The sequence below is a fragment of the Mastigoproctus giganteus genome, chromosome 9 (assembly GCF_048544385.1).
Source record: "Mastigoproctus giganteus isolate SK-2022 chromosome 9, ASM4854438v1, whole genome shotgun sequence".
NCBI lineage: Eukaryota > Metazoa > Arthropoda > Arachnida > Uropygi > Thelyphonidae > Mastigoproctus > Mastigoproctus giganteus.
In genome coordinates this window covers 111,277,221-111,291,980 of record NC_143583.1, presented here as the reverse complement: position 1 = coordinate 111,291,980, position 14,760 = coordinate 111,277,221, and the positions used below count along the sequence as shown (strand labels likewise).

The 14,760-nt window shown below is 35.3% G+C and overlaps 1 protein-coding gene across 1 annotated transcript in view; it reads left to right on the top strand.

Annotated features, from left to right (window-relative positions):
* The first annotated feature begins 1,247 nt into the window (after positions 1 to 1,247).
* CPT2 (Carnitine palmitoyltransferase 2) overlaps positions 1,248 to 14,760 on the top strand; it is a 127,448-nt gene continuing 113,935 nt past the window's right edge. The window contains exons 1-3 of the mRNA XM_090381154.1: positions 1,248 to 1,320; positions 8,265 to 8,299; positions 13,148 to 13,356. Of these exons, the coding sequence (XP_090237280.1) occupies positions 1,255 to 1,320; positions 8,265 to 8,299; positions 13,148 to 13,356 (310 nt within the window). The 5' untranslated portion in view covers positions 1,248 to 1,254. The remainder of the gene's footprint in view (positions 1,321 to 8,264; positions 8,300 to 13,147; positions 13,357 to 14,760) is intronic.

Genomic DNA, 14,760 nt, shown 5'->3' with positions numbered 1-14,760 from the left:
GAAACCCTATCAAAAACCTGAAGAAGGAGGCGGCCGTTGATCAATTTTCTGCCCCACACGAGAACATCGCCTTCAGCGTAAGTGTGTCTTTCTCTGATGTTGTAGGGATGGTACCGTATTCCTCGTTGCCTCCTGATGAAATAACGTCAGGAATCTGTAGGCAAAAACGGGACTCATCGAAGAACCGAACTGTACCCCATTTGCCAGGGTTCAAAGTCACATGTTCATGGCACCAGTTTCGGTGAGCTCTTTGGTGATTAAGGGTTAATGGGATACAAAACACTGGCTTCCTTGTAGAGTCCACTTGAATTGAGCCTTCTTAACATAGTCTGGTTGGAAAGTCTGGGCGGATAGCAGAGTGTTATTGTCACCATCCTCCCCACACCGGGTAGAAATGGCCCTGGTTCCAATCCCGGCGATGATGCTGTATTTTTCTGTCAGGCAGGCCTTGATCTCCCTGTGCTCTTACTGCCGAGCCAGCATTGTCCCTGGGTATTTGTGGGTCTCTTTCCCTGTCATGGGCCCTCGTGCGTAGCACATTTGGTAGAATCTCTGTCCTACCTACACCGGATGGAAAAATCTGAGTTATGGTTCCGTCGATGACGTGAGGAACTTTTACTAGCCCTTTTCACAACGTGGTTGAGTTAATCAGTCTCATGCGAGAGTAATATGTTTTTTCTCCCGGAAACTGTTGTTTTTCCAGCAAACAGAAAATCGATCACGAGCATACGAAATTTACAGAAAGTATTCACGGAGCAGTATGGCCTTAGTTGCTGATGCTCCCAAAACCGTACTACAACAACACCAGGCTCTCTCATCTCTTTACCAGTGTGTCGCTGGTAGTTTTGGTCTACTAATTTTCCCTGATGCAATCCGTGGGCTTTGCATTTGTTTAGTCCAAATTCTATCTTGATGTTATTGCCGAATTCTTCAGTGAACTAGTGTAGTTGTTAGAGTTTCTGCTCAGTTCCCGCACAGAGCTTGATATGGTTCATGTACCTCAGGTGGAACACAGAATAGAAATAGCTTACTACTCTGTGAGGTAGAAGAGGGTATACAGGTTTTTCCTTCCTTCTTTGAAATTATATCTATATTTGCTGTTGTAGAGCATGGTGATAGCAGGTTGAGTTATTATTTATTTATTATTATTATATTTTTTTTTTTATTGGATTTATCCGATTAGATCCACGGGTGCGTTTGTTGGGAGGGCGGCCTGAGAAAACGCTGATATCACGTGGTCTGCTGCTTCTCAAGATGCCTGGTCGTGTTTGGCGTTTTTCTCGCTTGGGCTCTTTGAATTATGTTGGCCGAAACTGCCGGGTGAGATATTGAAAAATACTGCGTTTCAAAAAGCCACCGATATACAATAAAATGTTAAATGTAAAATTAAATACGAAAGCAGCCCTCTTATTTTAACATGTTTCGGTTTTTCATTTTTTAGTTCCTAATTTTAAGTAATGATAGTGCGGTAGCTATAAACAAGTTTCTGGGATGCTTCATTTTTATTAAGCATTATTTATCTATCCAACATTAAACACAACCAACATAAAAAAAAGAAAAAAAGAACGATTATTGCAAAAAAAAAAAAAATTTGCTAATCTAATAATAAAATCTTAGTTATGAAACCAATGAAGATCATTATGTACAATAACAAATTAAATAAGTAATAAATGGTTGTTAGTACTTGTTTCTGCGATCCTTAAGTATCTGTTATAGTCAACTGAATAATAATAGTGATATAAATTACTTGTTACCAGCCAGAAGTACGAAGCAGTAAGGCACAAAAATGTAAAGAGCTGAGCAACACTGGTTTGGCCGAAACAGGGTTGTCAACTGCACACCAGAGCAGAAACAACGCACAACACTGAAGACTATGTGACAAGCATAATAAGCCCCGAGACAGCTATGGAACTTCTGTAGGGGCTGACATAGACATTGATTGACAAAATAGAGAAAATAAAAATAAGATAATTATTTAATGGAAACAGTTGTAGGAGAAGCATAGAAAAAAATGAAAATGAATTTAACTATTAACTCATTTTTTGCTTCTCTAGTTATTAATACTACTTTATTTTATTTATTACTTTTTTTAAAATTTGTAAATTAAATCAGATCCACCAAATACTTTTGCCCACCAGTGTTCTCTGACTGGTTATTATTTTTATTATTATTAGCCATATGGGGCAAGGAAGCTTGCAGCTTATGCTGCACCAGCCAAGAAAACAAAATTTCTGAATTACCCCGAGAGAGAGAGAGAGAGAGAGAGAAAAGTAGAAGGGAATCACCAAGAAAGGGAAGAATGATGATATCCAGCTCAGGACCCTGGGTGTGCAAGCCCATACTCACCAGATATGAGCCCCTGGGGCGAATTTGTGCTGTATCACCCTGTGAATTTCATATCAATATGCTGTCTGTGAATTACAAGACATCAGTTTTATTTATTTTTTTATTTTATTTTGAATTTAACTGGTGCCAGGAGAGCAAAAGCATCTATCTTTCCTCAGGGCAATTCCCATTTTCACACACCAGTGACAGGTGTCCAACCTTATCATAATAGCTGTGGCATTTTCTGGCCGAATGCAAACAGATGCCCTATGTGGGTTCTCCAATCTGGGAGAACGGTGACCTTAAATTCTAAAAAAAAATACAATAAAAACATTATTATTATTGGTTTCTCTCGTTTATTTTCATTTAGTATTTCCTAATTGAGTTTAGCAAATCATAATTAGTAGATCATCATTTTGAATTCAATAAAAAAGCTAAAAATTTTTATAATTAAAACAAAAAAGGGGTAACTTGCAGATGTCACATGATTGTTTTTAGGTGCATTCACATATGTATATGTGCCTTTTGTTTTTGCCACTTCTGCCTATCTCTCTGCTCATGAGTAACAACTTGACTCCCACCGGATGGAATTTCATATTTGGGTCTTTTAAAAATATTTGTTTTGTCATGGGGCAAACTATTGGCATTAGGTCTGGTTAGTATTTGGGAGGATGACCATTCCAGATTTCATTAAAATCAGACAAAAGCAATTATTTCTTTTTTCTATATAATTTGTATGTAAAAAAGAAATTTGTAGATTAAATTCATTTTAATGCATTACTGTTAACTTTAGACAGTCTGTGCACACTGCTTGTGTATTGTAATGCAAGACTTGAGAATGTGGTATTGCTTTTGAAGATATATATATATATATATAAGATAGGAGATTATGCTTTTAGAGTGGAGAGAGAGAGAGAACAGCAGGTAGTGTAATGAACCAACGGGTTAGATAACATGGAAAGGCAGTCATAAAATAACACATTTTGAACCTGCAACACAGAAAGTCAAAAATATTGTTATAAGTACTTAGTGCTGTACTTCAGATGATATAATATAATATTTTTGACTTTCTGTGTTGCAGGTTTGAATTGTGTTATTTTATAACTGCCTTTCCATGTTATCTAACCTGTTGGTTGATTACACTACATGCTGTTCTCTCTCTCCACTCTAAAAGCATAATCTCCTATCTTTTATTTATTTAAGTCGTTGGGTGCCTTCTACTCTTTATAGTAGTAACCCAGGTCTATATTCCTTCATATATTCCTCTTATTACAACTCCCGTACCTATTACTTCTATTCTATATATATCTATATAATATTGGTGTAGATACACCATAGATAATTCTTAAGAAACTACAATGGTAATGTGGTAGGCATCATTTGCTCTATCTCATATTGTGCTCTTCCTTCACAGTGAGTTGCCATGGTATTGCACTACCTCGAATAAGTAATGCTTCACTAATAGAGAAGGCTATTGTTACTTATTCTCAGTGATTACCACCACCACCCAGACCTCACCATTTCAAAGCTGTTTGTATATGTGTGGAATAATAACTCTACTATCCACTTGTTCCTATTAGACTCAGAAAAGCAAAAAGTAGAGTGACAGTTATAGTAGGAGTGGAAGAAGAAAAGAAATGGTGTAGAAGAATGAAAGGGACAGTAACTCCTTCAACTCACACCACTCAAACTCATAAATTCCTCGAATAGGCAACGCTTCCCCAGTAGAGAAGACTGTTGTTACCTATTCTCGGAAATTCTGTGAATAACAGGCTCCCCCTGACGGTACCGTTTCAAAGCTATTGGCCTATCATCGGTGGGTGGGCAGGCACCCTGATATTGCAGACACGACAACCCAGTTGTGAAGATAATCACACAATATGAGAGATGCCAAAAGGTTTATATGATAATATTTAAAATGAACTAAATGCAACAAGGCATAATACTTTAAGAGTTAAGAGCTTAATATCTATGTAATATTGGTGTAGATACGCCATAGATAACTCTTAAGAAACTACGATGGTAATGTATGGTAGGCATCATTTGCTCTATCTCATATTGTGCTCTTCCTTCACAACGAGTTGCCATGGTATTGCACTAGCTCAAATAAGTACCACAATTATCTCATATTGTGCTCTTCCTTCACAACGAGTTGCATGGTATTGCACTAGCTCAAATAAGTACCACAATTATCTCATATTGTGCTCTTCCTTCACAACGAGTTGCCATGGTATTGCACTAGCTCAAATAAGTACCACAATTATCTCATATTGTGCTCTTCCTTCACAACAAGTTTCCATGGTATTGCACTACCTCAAATAAGTACCACAATATGAGATAGAGCAAATGATGCCTACCACACTACCATTATAGTTTCTTAAGAGTTATCTATGGTGTATCTACACCGATATTATATAGATATCGGTGATTTCTCTCTCTCTCTATATATATATATAAAGTAAAAGTAAAGTGCAGCCATTATCAACCCACTGCAAGATGGAAGCCTCCTCAACAATTCATGCTGAGGGAATATATATATATACATACTTTACTTTTACTTTATATATATATAGAGAGAGAGAGAGAGAGAGAATGTGGGGAGGAGATTAATAAATATTATACAGTTGTAATTAAACTGAACGGGCTAAATTTAGAGAACGTAAAACTGAGTTATATTAAGTGTTCTATGAAGTTATAATCTTAGTAATTAATTGATAAGGAGATAACTAAATTTACTTTTCACTTCTGTTAATCACAAAAAAAAATCACTTAATAAAAAATAAAAACAAATGTGCCTAAAATGTCCCACACTGTGTACATTACTAACTTGCTAAATTGAGTTCCGAGTGGCAGAAGGTTAATATAGTAAATATCCTTACTAGGCCGCTGTAGCCTAGTGGTCAGGTGCACGGGTACATAAGTACACATGCATTGAGTGACTGGGGTTCAAGCCCCTGACTGCTGAATACGGTGTTGTTTCTTGTATTCTGTGTATATTGTAAACTTCTCTGACTGTTTGGTCATCCCAGAGTATAAACAGAAAAATTATTATTATCAGTGAAACAAGAAAATGTAAAATCTTGGTGTAGGGAGAAAAAGGATGTTGCAAATTGGTTGTTTTTGGATTGATTGAGATTGATTTGAATTAGTCAAGAAATAAACTATTCGCACACTTTGTACACCATGATAAATAATTTTAATAAACAAGCATTATGTTATAAACCCTTTACCAGATTCTTGTTCATATGTTAATGAGTCAGATATGAGCATTATGTTACAAACCCTTTACCTGGTTCTTTTTTACATGAATGATAGTCAGATATTGCCGACCGGGCTAGCCGAGTGGGTAAAGTACCTGCCCGGCAACCCAAAGGTCGCGGGTTCGATTCCCGCCTCGGGCTTGGATCAAAGTACAGCAAAAACCTTGGGAGGTGCAATATGGCCACAGAAGCCGATGCGCCAACAACTACCAAATCAAAAAAAAAAAAAAAAAATAGTCAGATATTCTGACTCAATATGTTTGTGAACAAGAATCCAGTAAATGGTTTGTAACGTAATGTTCATATATTAATATTACATTGTGGTGTACAAAGTGTGTGAATGGTTTATTTCTTGATAGATAACACCTGCGAAGAAGATGTCTAATTTTAAACATGATTTGATTATGTTTTTCGAATTAGTTTTATTGTGTGGGAAAGAAGAGCTTTATTATGAATTAATAAGGAAAGTTTTTAATTCAACCGGTTAACAAAAAAGATAATGTTAAATGGAAAGTGCTTCTCAGCCAAATGCAGTCAATAGAGAGGTGAAAGTTAGTTTTGCTCTAGAAAATTTCCTGGGAATTTTCCATATCAGAAGTTCTCAAATTTAATGACAGTTAATGGCAGATTTATTGTTGTACCAAATTGAAAAAGGATTTTAATAATAATTGAGGCAGTTGACTACGAAAGTTCATGATTTTACAGGCTCACGGCTGGACTTAAAAAAAAAACCATCTTAAAAATGAGTACTTAATAGAAGGGTTTTTTAAAGTTTGAGTTAGAAACACCTGCCTAGAACACGTGATGCACAAAGATTGTTAGATTTGATCATTGTTGAAAAAATGTTGATAATAATATTGCAGGTTTTGTTTAGTACTCCAAATAGCTCTTGTAAGTTTTGTTTGAAAGATGCTTTATGTGATTGGTAAAATTGAATTTAGATCCTAATGTTCATGGACAAGAGGAATAATTTGAGAATTGAGAGAGGAAGGATTTTTTTTTGAGAGAGAGAGATTTGAAGATGACTCGATTTTGACATATTAAGGGACAAAAAAAAAAAAATAATTTTGTTATCATATACTTGGATTTCAGGAAAGCTTTTGATACCGTTGCACATGGAAGACTACTACACAAATTGGAGCAGTATGGCATTAAGGGCAAGTTGCTACAATGGATAAAAGGATGGTTGAGTGGGAGAAGACATAGAGTGGTGATCAATGGGTACTGCTCTATGTGGACTAATATGATTAGTGGTATCCCTCAGGGTTTAGTCTTGAGCCCATTGTTGTTTTGTATATTTATCAGTGATATTGATGAAGGTATATCAAGCTTAATGTCAAAGTTTGCAGATGATACAAAGGTTGGCAGGGTTGTTAATAACATTAATGATAGTATGCTGGTGTAACAGGATCTGAAAAAGTTGGGTAGATGGGCTGAGAGGTGGTAACTAAAGTTTAACATTGACAAATGCAAAGTACTGCATATGGGTAGCAGTAAGCCCAGAGAAGCATACCAACTATGTGGTGTTACACTCAGGGTAGTGAAGAATGAAAGAGACCTGGGAATAATTGTTTAGTCAGATATGAAGTTTTCTGAGCAGTGCAGACAGGCTGCCAGAGTAGGTGATGGGGTCTTGTCAATGATATACAGGAATTTTGCGAGCAGGGATAAGGAGGTGATTATCCCCTTGTATAAGGCAGTGATCAAGCCACGTCTTGAGCACTGCGTACAGGTCTGAAGCCTCATTTTAGGAAGGATGTAGAGTTGCTAGAACGAGTACAGAGAAGGGCAACAAGACTGGTGAAGGGAACAAAGGGGTGCACTTATGAAGAAAGGCTTAAGTTTCGAAAATTGCAGCTTCTGAAAACTAGGCACCTGCAAGGCAATCTGATTGAGGTTTATAAGGCCTTGAATGGATTGAGCAGGCTCAATGCTGATGGGATTCGTCCTCTTGCTCAGATTACAAACCTGAGGGGGCATAGATTCAACCTGAGTAAAGACAGTTGTAGAATAGATGTGTGGAAGTTTGCCTTTAGCTAGTGGGTAGTTGATTGCTGGAATAAACTTCCATCTGTTGTTGTTGTGGAAGTCGATAGCTTAAATGAATTCAAGGCAGAACTAGACAAACATTTTGAATGAATGGATTAGTGAAATGGGAATGTTTTTTGTTTTTTTTTTTGATGATGCTGTATAAGCTTGCTTTCTTGCATCATGTGCCTCTACTAATGCTAATGCTAAATCGAAAGATTGAAGAAATGAGGAAAATTTACTTGTAGATGAGATCATGTGGAATGATGGAGGGTCAAATTCAATGAGTGGTAGCAAAGATTTTGTCATCTGCAGAGGAAATTACCTATTTGTGTGATAATAAGAAAGGTTAGAGGAGAGATAAATTTGGTGAAAGAGTTGGTGAAAGCATGCCTCCTCGAGGAATACTATCAGAACATGTGGTATTCCTAAAGGAGATGCCATGTGCTATGCTGGTATTCCTTATATTGTGGAAATTTTGTTTTCCAAAATTTATTCAGTATAAAAAATTGATAAAATAGTAATGGTCATCATATCATACAGTAATAAACAAGTAATAAATCATGCAATAAATAAACAAGTATAACAATTAAAAGAAATATTGTGTTTATTTGATGATCATCAAATGTAAAACTCAAATTTTCTTTCTAGGCAACTACTTTCAGTTTGCAGAACTGTTGTCACTTGTAAGTATCTTGCTTTTTTTAAAAAATATTCCTCTCTGATGCTGCATACTTCATCCATCTGTAGTATGTAGTATCGTATGGCTAGAATATTATATACATATGTGTGTGTGTATTCATATTTCATCAATAGTGTTATACATGACTTATTTATGCTACATATGCAGAAGGCATGATATGTGTCAATATAGGGTGGACCACTCATATCTGTCATTTTTATTTCTGTAATAAAACAAAGGCAGGCCTTTTAAAAAATCATTTATTATGTTCAAGTGAAGGCAGCAAGCATGGGAGTTGTGGCTTGCTCTACAGTAAACACTATATTACAAGTCTTTTTAAAAATTACATATTTTAAATGTTGTCCATTAAAACTGACGCACATTGTATAACAAATATGAGCAGAACATTGTTCATTTGCTCATTTTAGACAGCAGCAGCAGCAGTTAACTTCAGTAATTAGATAAGTATATACCTGACTCTTCAATAATTTCCATGCATTTTGTTCTTTAAAGAAAGAAAGAGAACAAATATCTTTACATTGAAATTCCTTTCTGAAAGCTCTTTAAAGATGGTTATCACCATATTTAATCCATCAGTGGGAATGGTAGTGGTGCCTGCGATCATAACCGATATGATGGTGCTTTGTTGATAAGATGCAAATTTTCCTTTTTATTTTTTAAAAAAAGTTTTTAGATTTTTTTTTTTTAATTCTGCTTGGACAATAATAGTACTTGACTGTTTGCTAATGAGTATAGCACTTATGATATACAGCTTTTTATTTTTTAATGACAAATTAGAAATTTAAAGTTGTGCTTTTTACACTTGTTAATGAAACAATACTTTTATTAATTCTGCTGACTGAAAAAAAAATAAAAAATATGTGCACACGGTAAAGTTTCAGAGTATGCGATTCCATTCCTACACAACTGACCCCTGATTCATACCCATGTTTACGACTTATAGCTTATCCATTTTATGATGACCATATCAGCTTTTTGTTCAGATGAGTAAGAATTCTATACTTTTGAACTAGATGATATGGATTAATAAGGATGGTAATGTGTGGTTAGCCTAAATGCAACCTCCTTAAAGGGGATGGACTCATCTTGACCATACTTTATTTAAGATTTATGTATATTCATAAATAAATTTATACAAATAAAGTTTATATACGTGCATACATGGTTTATAGGGGTTCCCCTAGTTTTACTTGAATACAATAGTTTTTCTGTAGGGAAATCTCAGCTTTTGCAAATTCTCACTTGTGCAGGGGATGGGGGGAATATCTGGAACCTAAACCTTTCATGCTTTAAAAAAAAAGGCTACTGTATATAAATAAAAATCAATAAAATCTGCATGAGTAAAGGCTGTCCAAACCTCTTTACAAAACCAAAACATTTTGTTGAAAAGGGTACATGATACAAACCTGAAACTGTGTCCAGGTGATAGAAGATATCTTCAAGTTTTAATTAGAGATGTTTGATGTTGGTACCTTTAATTACTTTGCAGATGTCCTACCTATAATCCAATCCCTCCCATAATTGATATAACATGCCTCTCAATGCATCTGGTTGCTTCACAAATGCATGTGAAGGCACATGCATTTGATGGTGGCTGATGTGGGTGCCTTCAGTTACTCTGCAGATGACCTATCTATAATCCAATTTCTCCTGTTCTGACATAGGTGGAGCAGTCTTTCATAAATTTTCAGAGAGTAAAATATAGGGAATCAGATCAGACAATCATGGGGGGAGCCACAAAATCTCTTCTTCCAATCCATTTCCAAAGAAACACAGTGTTCAGGTTTCCAAACTTCTTTGTGGTAATGTGTTGGAGCTCTGTCTTGTTGGAAATTTTTCTCCATTATTGTCATCCTGCAGTTGGCTCAAAAGGAAATCTTCTTAGCATCTAGATACATGATTATACCTGTGACAGATTCTCCAAAGAAAGGTCTGTACACTTTGTGACAACTCATCTCTCTCAAGGCAATGAGAGATGAGTTGTCCAATATTTTCATGTTTTGCTTGTTTACTTTCCTATTACAGTCAGCCTTGTATAACACTTGTTTGCTGTTGTTGTTGTTATTTGATTTTTAGGAGCATTAGCAACTAAGGCCATATTGCTCCGGGAATATACGGTGGTCATTCCCTGACCTCAGTACTTGGTGGTGACGGGCTCGAACCCTGGTCTAATCAAGAAGCATGTGCTACACACTGCTGCTCCTTCCCACCTGGCTACGGAGCCGCCCACTTGTTTGCACTACACAAATTCGATCATACATGATTTATAAATTGGGGAACGATATCGTATATAACAAGAACCGAATTCACTTATGCACAATTTGCCATTGGGTTTACAGAAATGGCAGTCAAACGCGGAATCACCCCAACTGAACGCAACGTGATAGGAATGAAGAAAAGATTCTGAAAATGTATTTATGTTTTTTATATCAGTGAAGGGGAAACACATTTCGCCATAATAAAGTAAAAACCCACACAATTCCAGCTATCGGTATTATCAAAAATGCAATTAGATCAAGTTTACTACTACTTTATTATTTTTTTTTATTGTTTTATGATAGTGACCACCAGAAATGTGCTTTAGTAAAATGTGAGCTAGTGAAGTGTTAATAGTGTGGCTCTGCCTTTACAGTGTTGTTTATTCAGTTGCTACACACAGGCAGCTTTGTTTATGTGTATCAAGTGTGCCTCATTTTGTAATTATGCTTTATTCCCTAAAAATGAGTAAAATACTTAAAAGATGTATAAAGGAAGCATCCTTTACACATTACAGTGGAGACATTACAGATTCAGAGAGAAAAAGAAATGCAATATCGATAGACAGAGGAGGACTGGATCAAAAATTCTTACCTGGGAAAATTTGTAGCGGTACCATACTAGCATTTATGGCCAAAATCACACAGGCCTCTATCATCTTCTGGCTTCCGGCCCACCGGGATTTCCCCGGTATGGCCAGTTCGCCTCTGGCGATAGAGGAAAAAATATGAAATTAAAAGCTTTGAGCGAAATGAAAGAACGCGATATTGCACACGCTGCAGGCCTAAATGAGGCAACGCCGAGAATTATAAAGAATGCAGAGAAAATAAAAACTTTCATAGCAGGAACAACTCAATGTGTAACAAAATCCATTAGATCATGACAAAGAATTGGAAGAGATGGAACGGCTGTCATCTGTTTGAGAAGATCAAACAAAGAACAAGTCTGCTTACGATAGAAGCAAAAGCATTAGCAATATTTTATTGCGTAATAGTCGTAATAAAATACGTAAGTATTTTATTACAATTATTTATTGTGTTTGGTAATGTTTTGGTTACAAACGTGTGTTTAATCTTGGGTGGTTGGCACCTAACCCTATTTTTTTCCATAGGGCCTGTTTTTTATACACCATAAACACCTAGTTTTTAATTTTTATTTCTACTTTAATTTATTTTATATTACATACACTGCTTTGGGACTACTTTGACCATACTTTGTGAATACTGCTTTCCCCTTTTGATCCCACTTAGTTTATTTTTAAATTTCTTCTTTTCCACAGATATGGACAAGTATAGAAATGCAGTCCTTGATGCATGATCAGGTTTGCTGTAACCCCTGTTTTTGACTTATAGCCAAATTTGCCCCCCCCATATCTGGCTACTATTACTTTTATTAATTTAATCATTTTTACTTTACAGGTCACTTCTCTCTATTGGCTTTACAATTCAGCCTATAATTTTACTTAATTCATTATTACAACTAGGATATTCACATTCTTTCCTTCTTTTTCACACCTACAGTTTCTCATATTTCTGCTATCCTTTTCTTATTAGCTTTTGGGATTTTGTGCAATTTATATTTCCATCTTCACACTTAACTGACTCATTAATTCAAGCCTACATATATAAACTTTTGCATCCTTTGCTGCTGCTTTGCATGCTCAGGTGCATTTGTCATATCTTATTTATTTATATTTTTATCTTTCCACTACTACTTCATGTTTTAACCCATTATTATATTTCTTTTTCATATATATAGTATATATAAATACATACCTATGTTTCAAGATAAGCTGCCACCACTGAGAAAGGTACAGGGTCTGCTCACCTGACAAATGGCATAATGTATTATTATTCTGTGCTCTTAACTGTAGCCAAAGCATATCAGTCTCTGCTTTTGTTTTTTTCTCTTTTTGCCAATATAAGAAAAACAGAGTTATTTAATTATTTTTTTATTTTTTATAAATACAGCGAAACCTCTCCTAATGGACACCTTTTGTTGTGGACTGGCTGGGGTCCTGGCTAGAGGTATTAGAAATTTTGTTAGATGACAACAGACACTCTAATATGGATGTGGACACTTGTGTCCATATCAGAATTGACACAGCATCTTCATTGGTCAGTGGCATTTTGCAATCAAAGCAAGTGAAGGTCAAAGTCAATACTAATTAGAGTTGATGGCCATTGATTATTTTGGAGCAGATGGCATGATATGCAGTTAATATGCTCACCACTGCTGGCAAGGAATGTTTACAAACTTATTTGGGCTGTCTGATGCAGGTTCCACTGTTGCATGCATCACTTAGTAAGGGAATAAAATTGCCAAACTGAAAAATTTTGTTTTTAGAAAACTTTGAGTGAATAATTACCAATATCACAAGGGGAAATCAAAGCTTGTTTTTTGCAAAATAATGTATCTACTTTTGAAAGGCACACAGACTATTATGTTACTATATTACCTGCAATTAACTATAGTATTGGGCTGTAGCATGTTTAGTTTAATTCTTTCTTAAGTTTAAATCTAACTTATTTTGAAAATAAAACTTAAATTTATTTTATATGTTCCATATTTGTAGATCAAGTTCTTCAAATGATGATTACCAGTATTTACAACATAGTATTGTACCCTCAATGCATTTTCAAGCAAGTTTGCCTAGGCTTCCTATTCCATCACTTGAAAAAACATGCAAGCGTTATCTAAATGCCCTTGAGCCAATTACACCTGAAAGCAAGTTTAATACAACTAAAAGGATTGTAAATGATTTTCAAAGTAATGAAGGAAAAAGTATGCATTTGATTTTCATTAATAATATATGTAGAATTGAACTTTTATTTAATGAGTACCTGTTAAATTTACTAAAGTTCAGGATCTCTTAAATGTTTGTAGTTACTAATTCCTATTAGTTCCTAACTGCTCATGAGAGTTTATCTGAACTAGTATTAAAAATTGTGCCATAAAAGTTAAGTGATGAATGTTGGACCTTTTTTTTTCTGTTGTTTCTGGTCTAAGAATTGTTTTATTTATGACAGGGATGTGTTTTCTTAAAATGTAAAATGAACATTTTGATTAATTCTCATAAATATTTACTCCTAAAGACAATGCTGGGAAAGTGCAGCTTACATGATTATTGATTTATTGGGTGTTCTTCCATTTTATATTGTTTTTCATTCTAAGTGGTCTTTGCCATGCAGTGCTTTACAAATTATTCATTATTGGTGCTTTGTTTATGTGAATATGTAAAGGTTAAGATTGCTATAAATTTATTTAAATAAATGAAAAAAAAAAAAAAGTCAGGTGATAAAAGCAAGTTTTCAAGAATAGAACTGAATTGAATTAAGGTTGCATAATATAAAATATCAGCCTATTATGGTTTTAAACATGCAGAAAATTGAATCCTTGCTGTGAACACACTTTTAGTACAGATTACTGGAAAATGAAAAAAGAAAAGCCAGCTGCTGCTTTAGTAGTGTTTTACATCAAGGCAATAGATGAAGAACCAAATTTTGTATTTTGCTCTTACAGCTATCTTTCTAAAATGTCTTTAAATTTCATTGTTTCATTAATTAATCATTTTGGCCTTTTTACATTTGTTAATGATACACACACACACACACACACACACACACACACACACACACACACACACACACACACACACACACACACACACACACACACACACACACGTTACTGTAAAATTCCAAAATCCACTAAATTCGAGGATTTACCAATTTGCCTTAGTAAAAGCATGAAATTTGGACATTAATATTAGCATTAATTGAGATATACAATGCAAGAAAGCAAGCTTATGCAGCATCAGCTAAAAAAAAAAAAAAATACCCTCCCATTTCATGCATCCATTCACTCCAAATACCTGTCTAGCTCAGCCTTAAATTTATTTAAGCCATCAACTTCCACAACAAGAGACGGAAGTCTTTCAGCAATCAACAATCTGCTAACTAAAGGCAAATTTCTACACATGTATTCTACAACTGTTTTTCCTCAATTTGAATCTATGTCCATTCAGGTTTGTAATCTGAGCAAGAGGAAGAATCCCATCAGCATTGAGCTTGCTCAACCCATTGAAGGCCTTATACACCTCAGTCAGATCACCTCACAAGTGCCTACTCTCCAGGCACTGCAGTTTGCAGAACTTAAGCCTTTCTTGGTAAGAGTACCCTTTTGTTC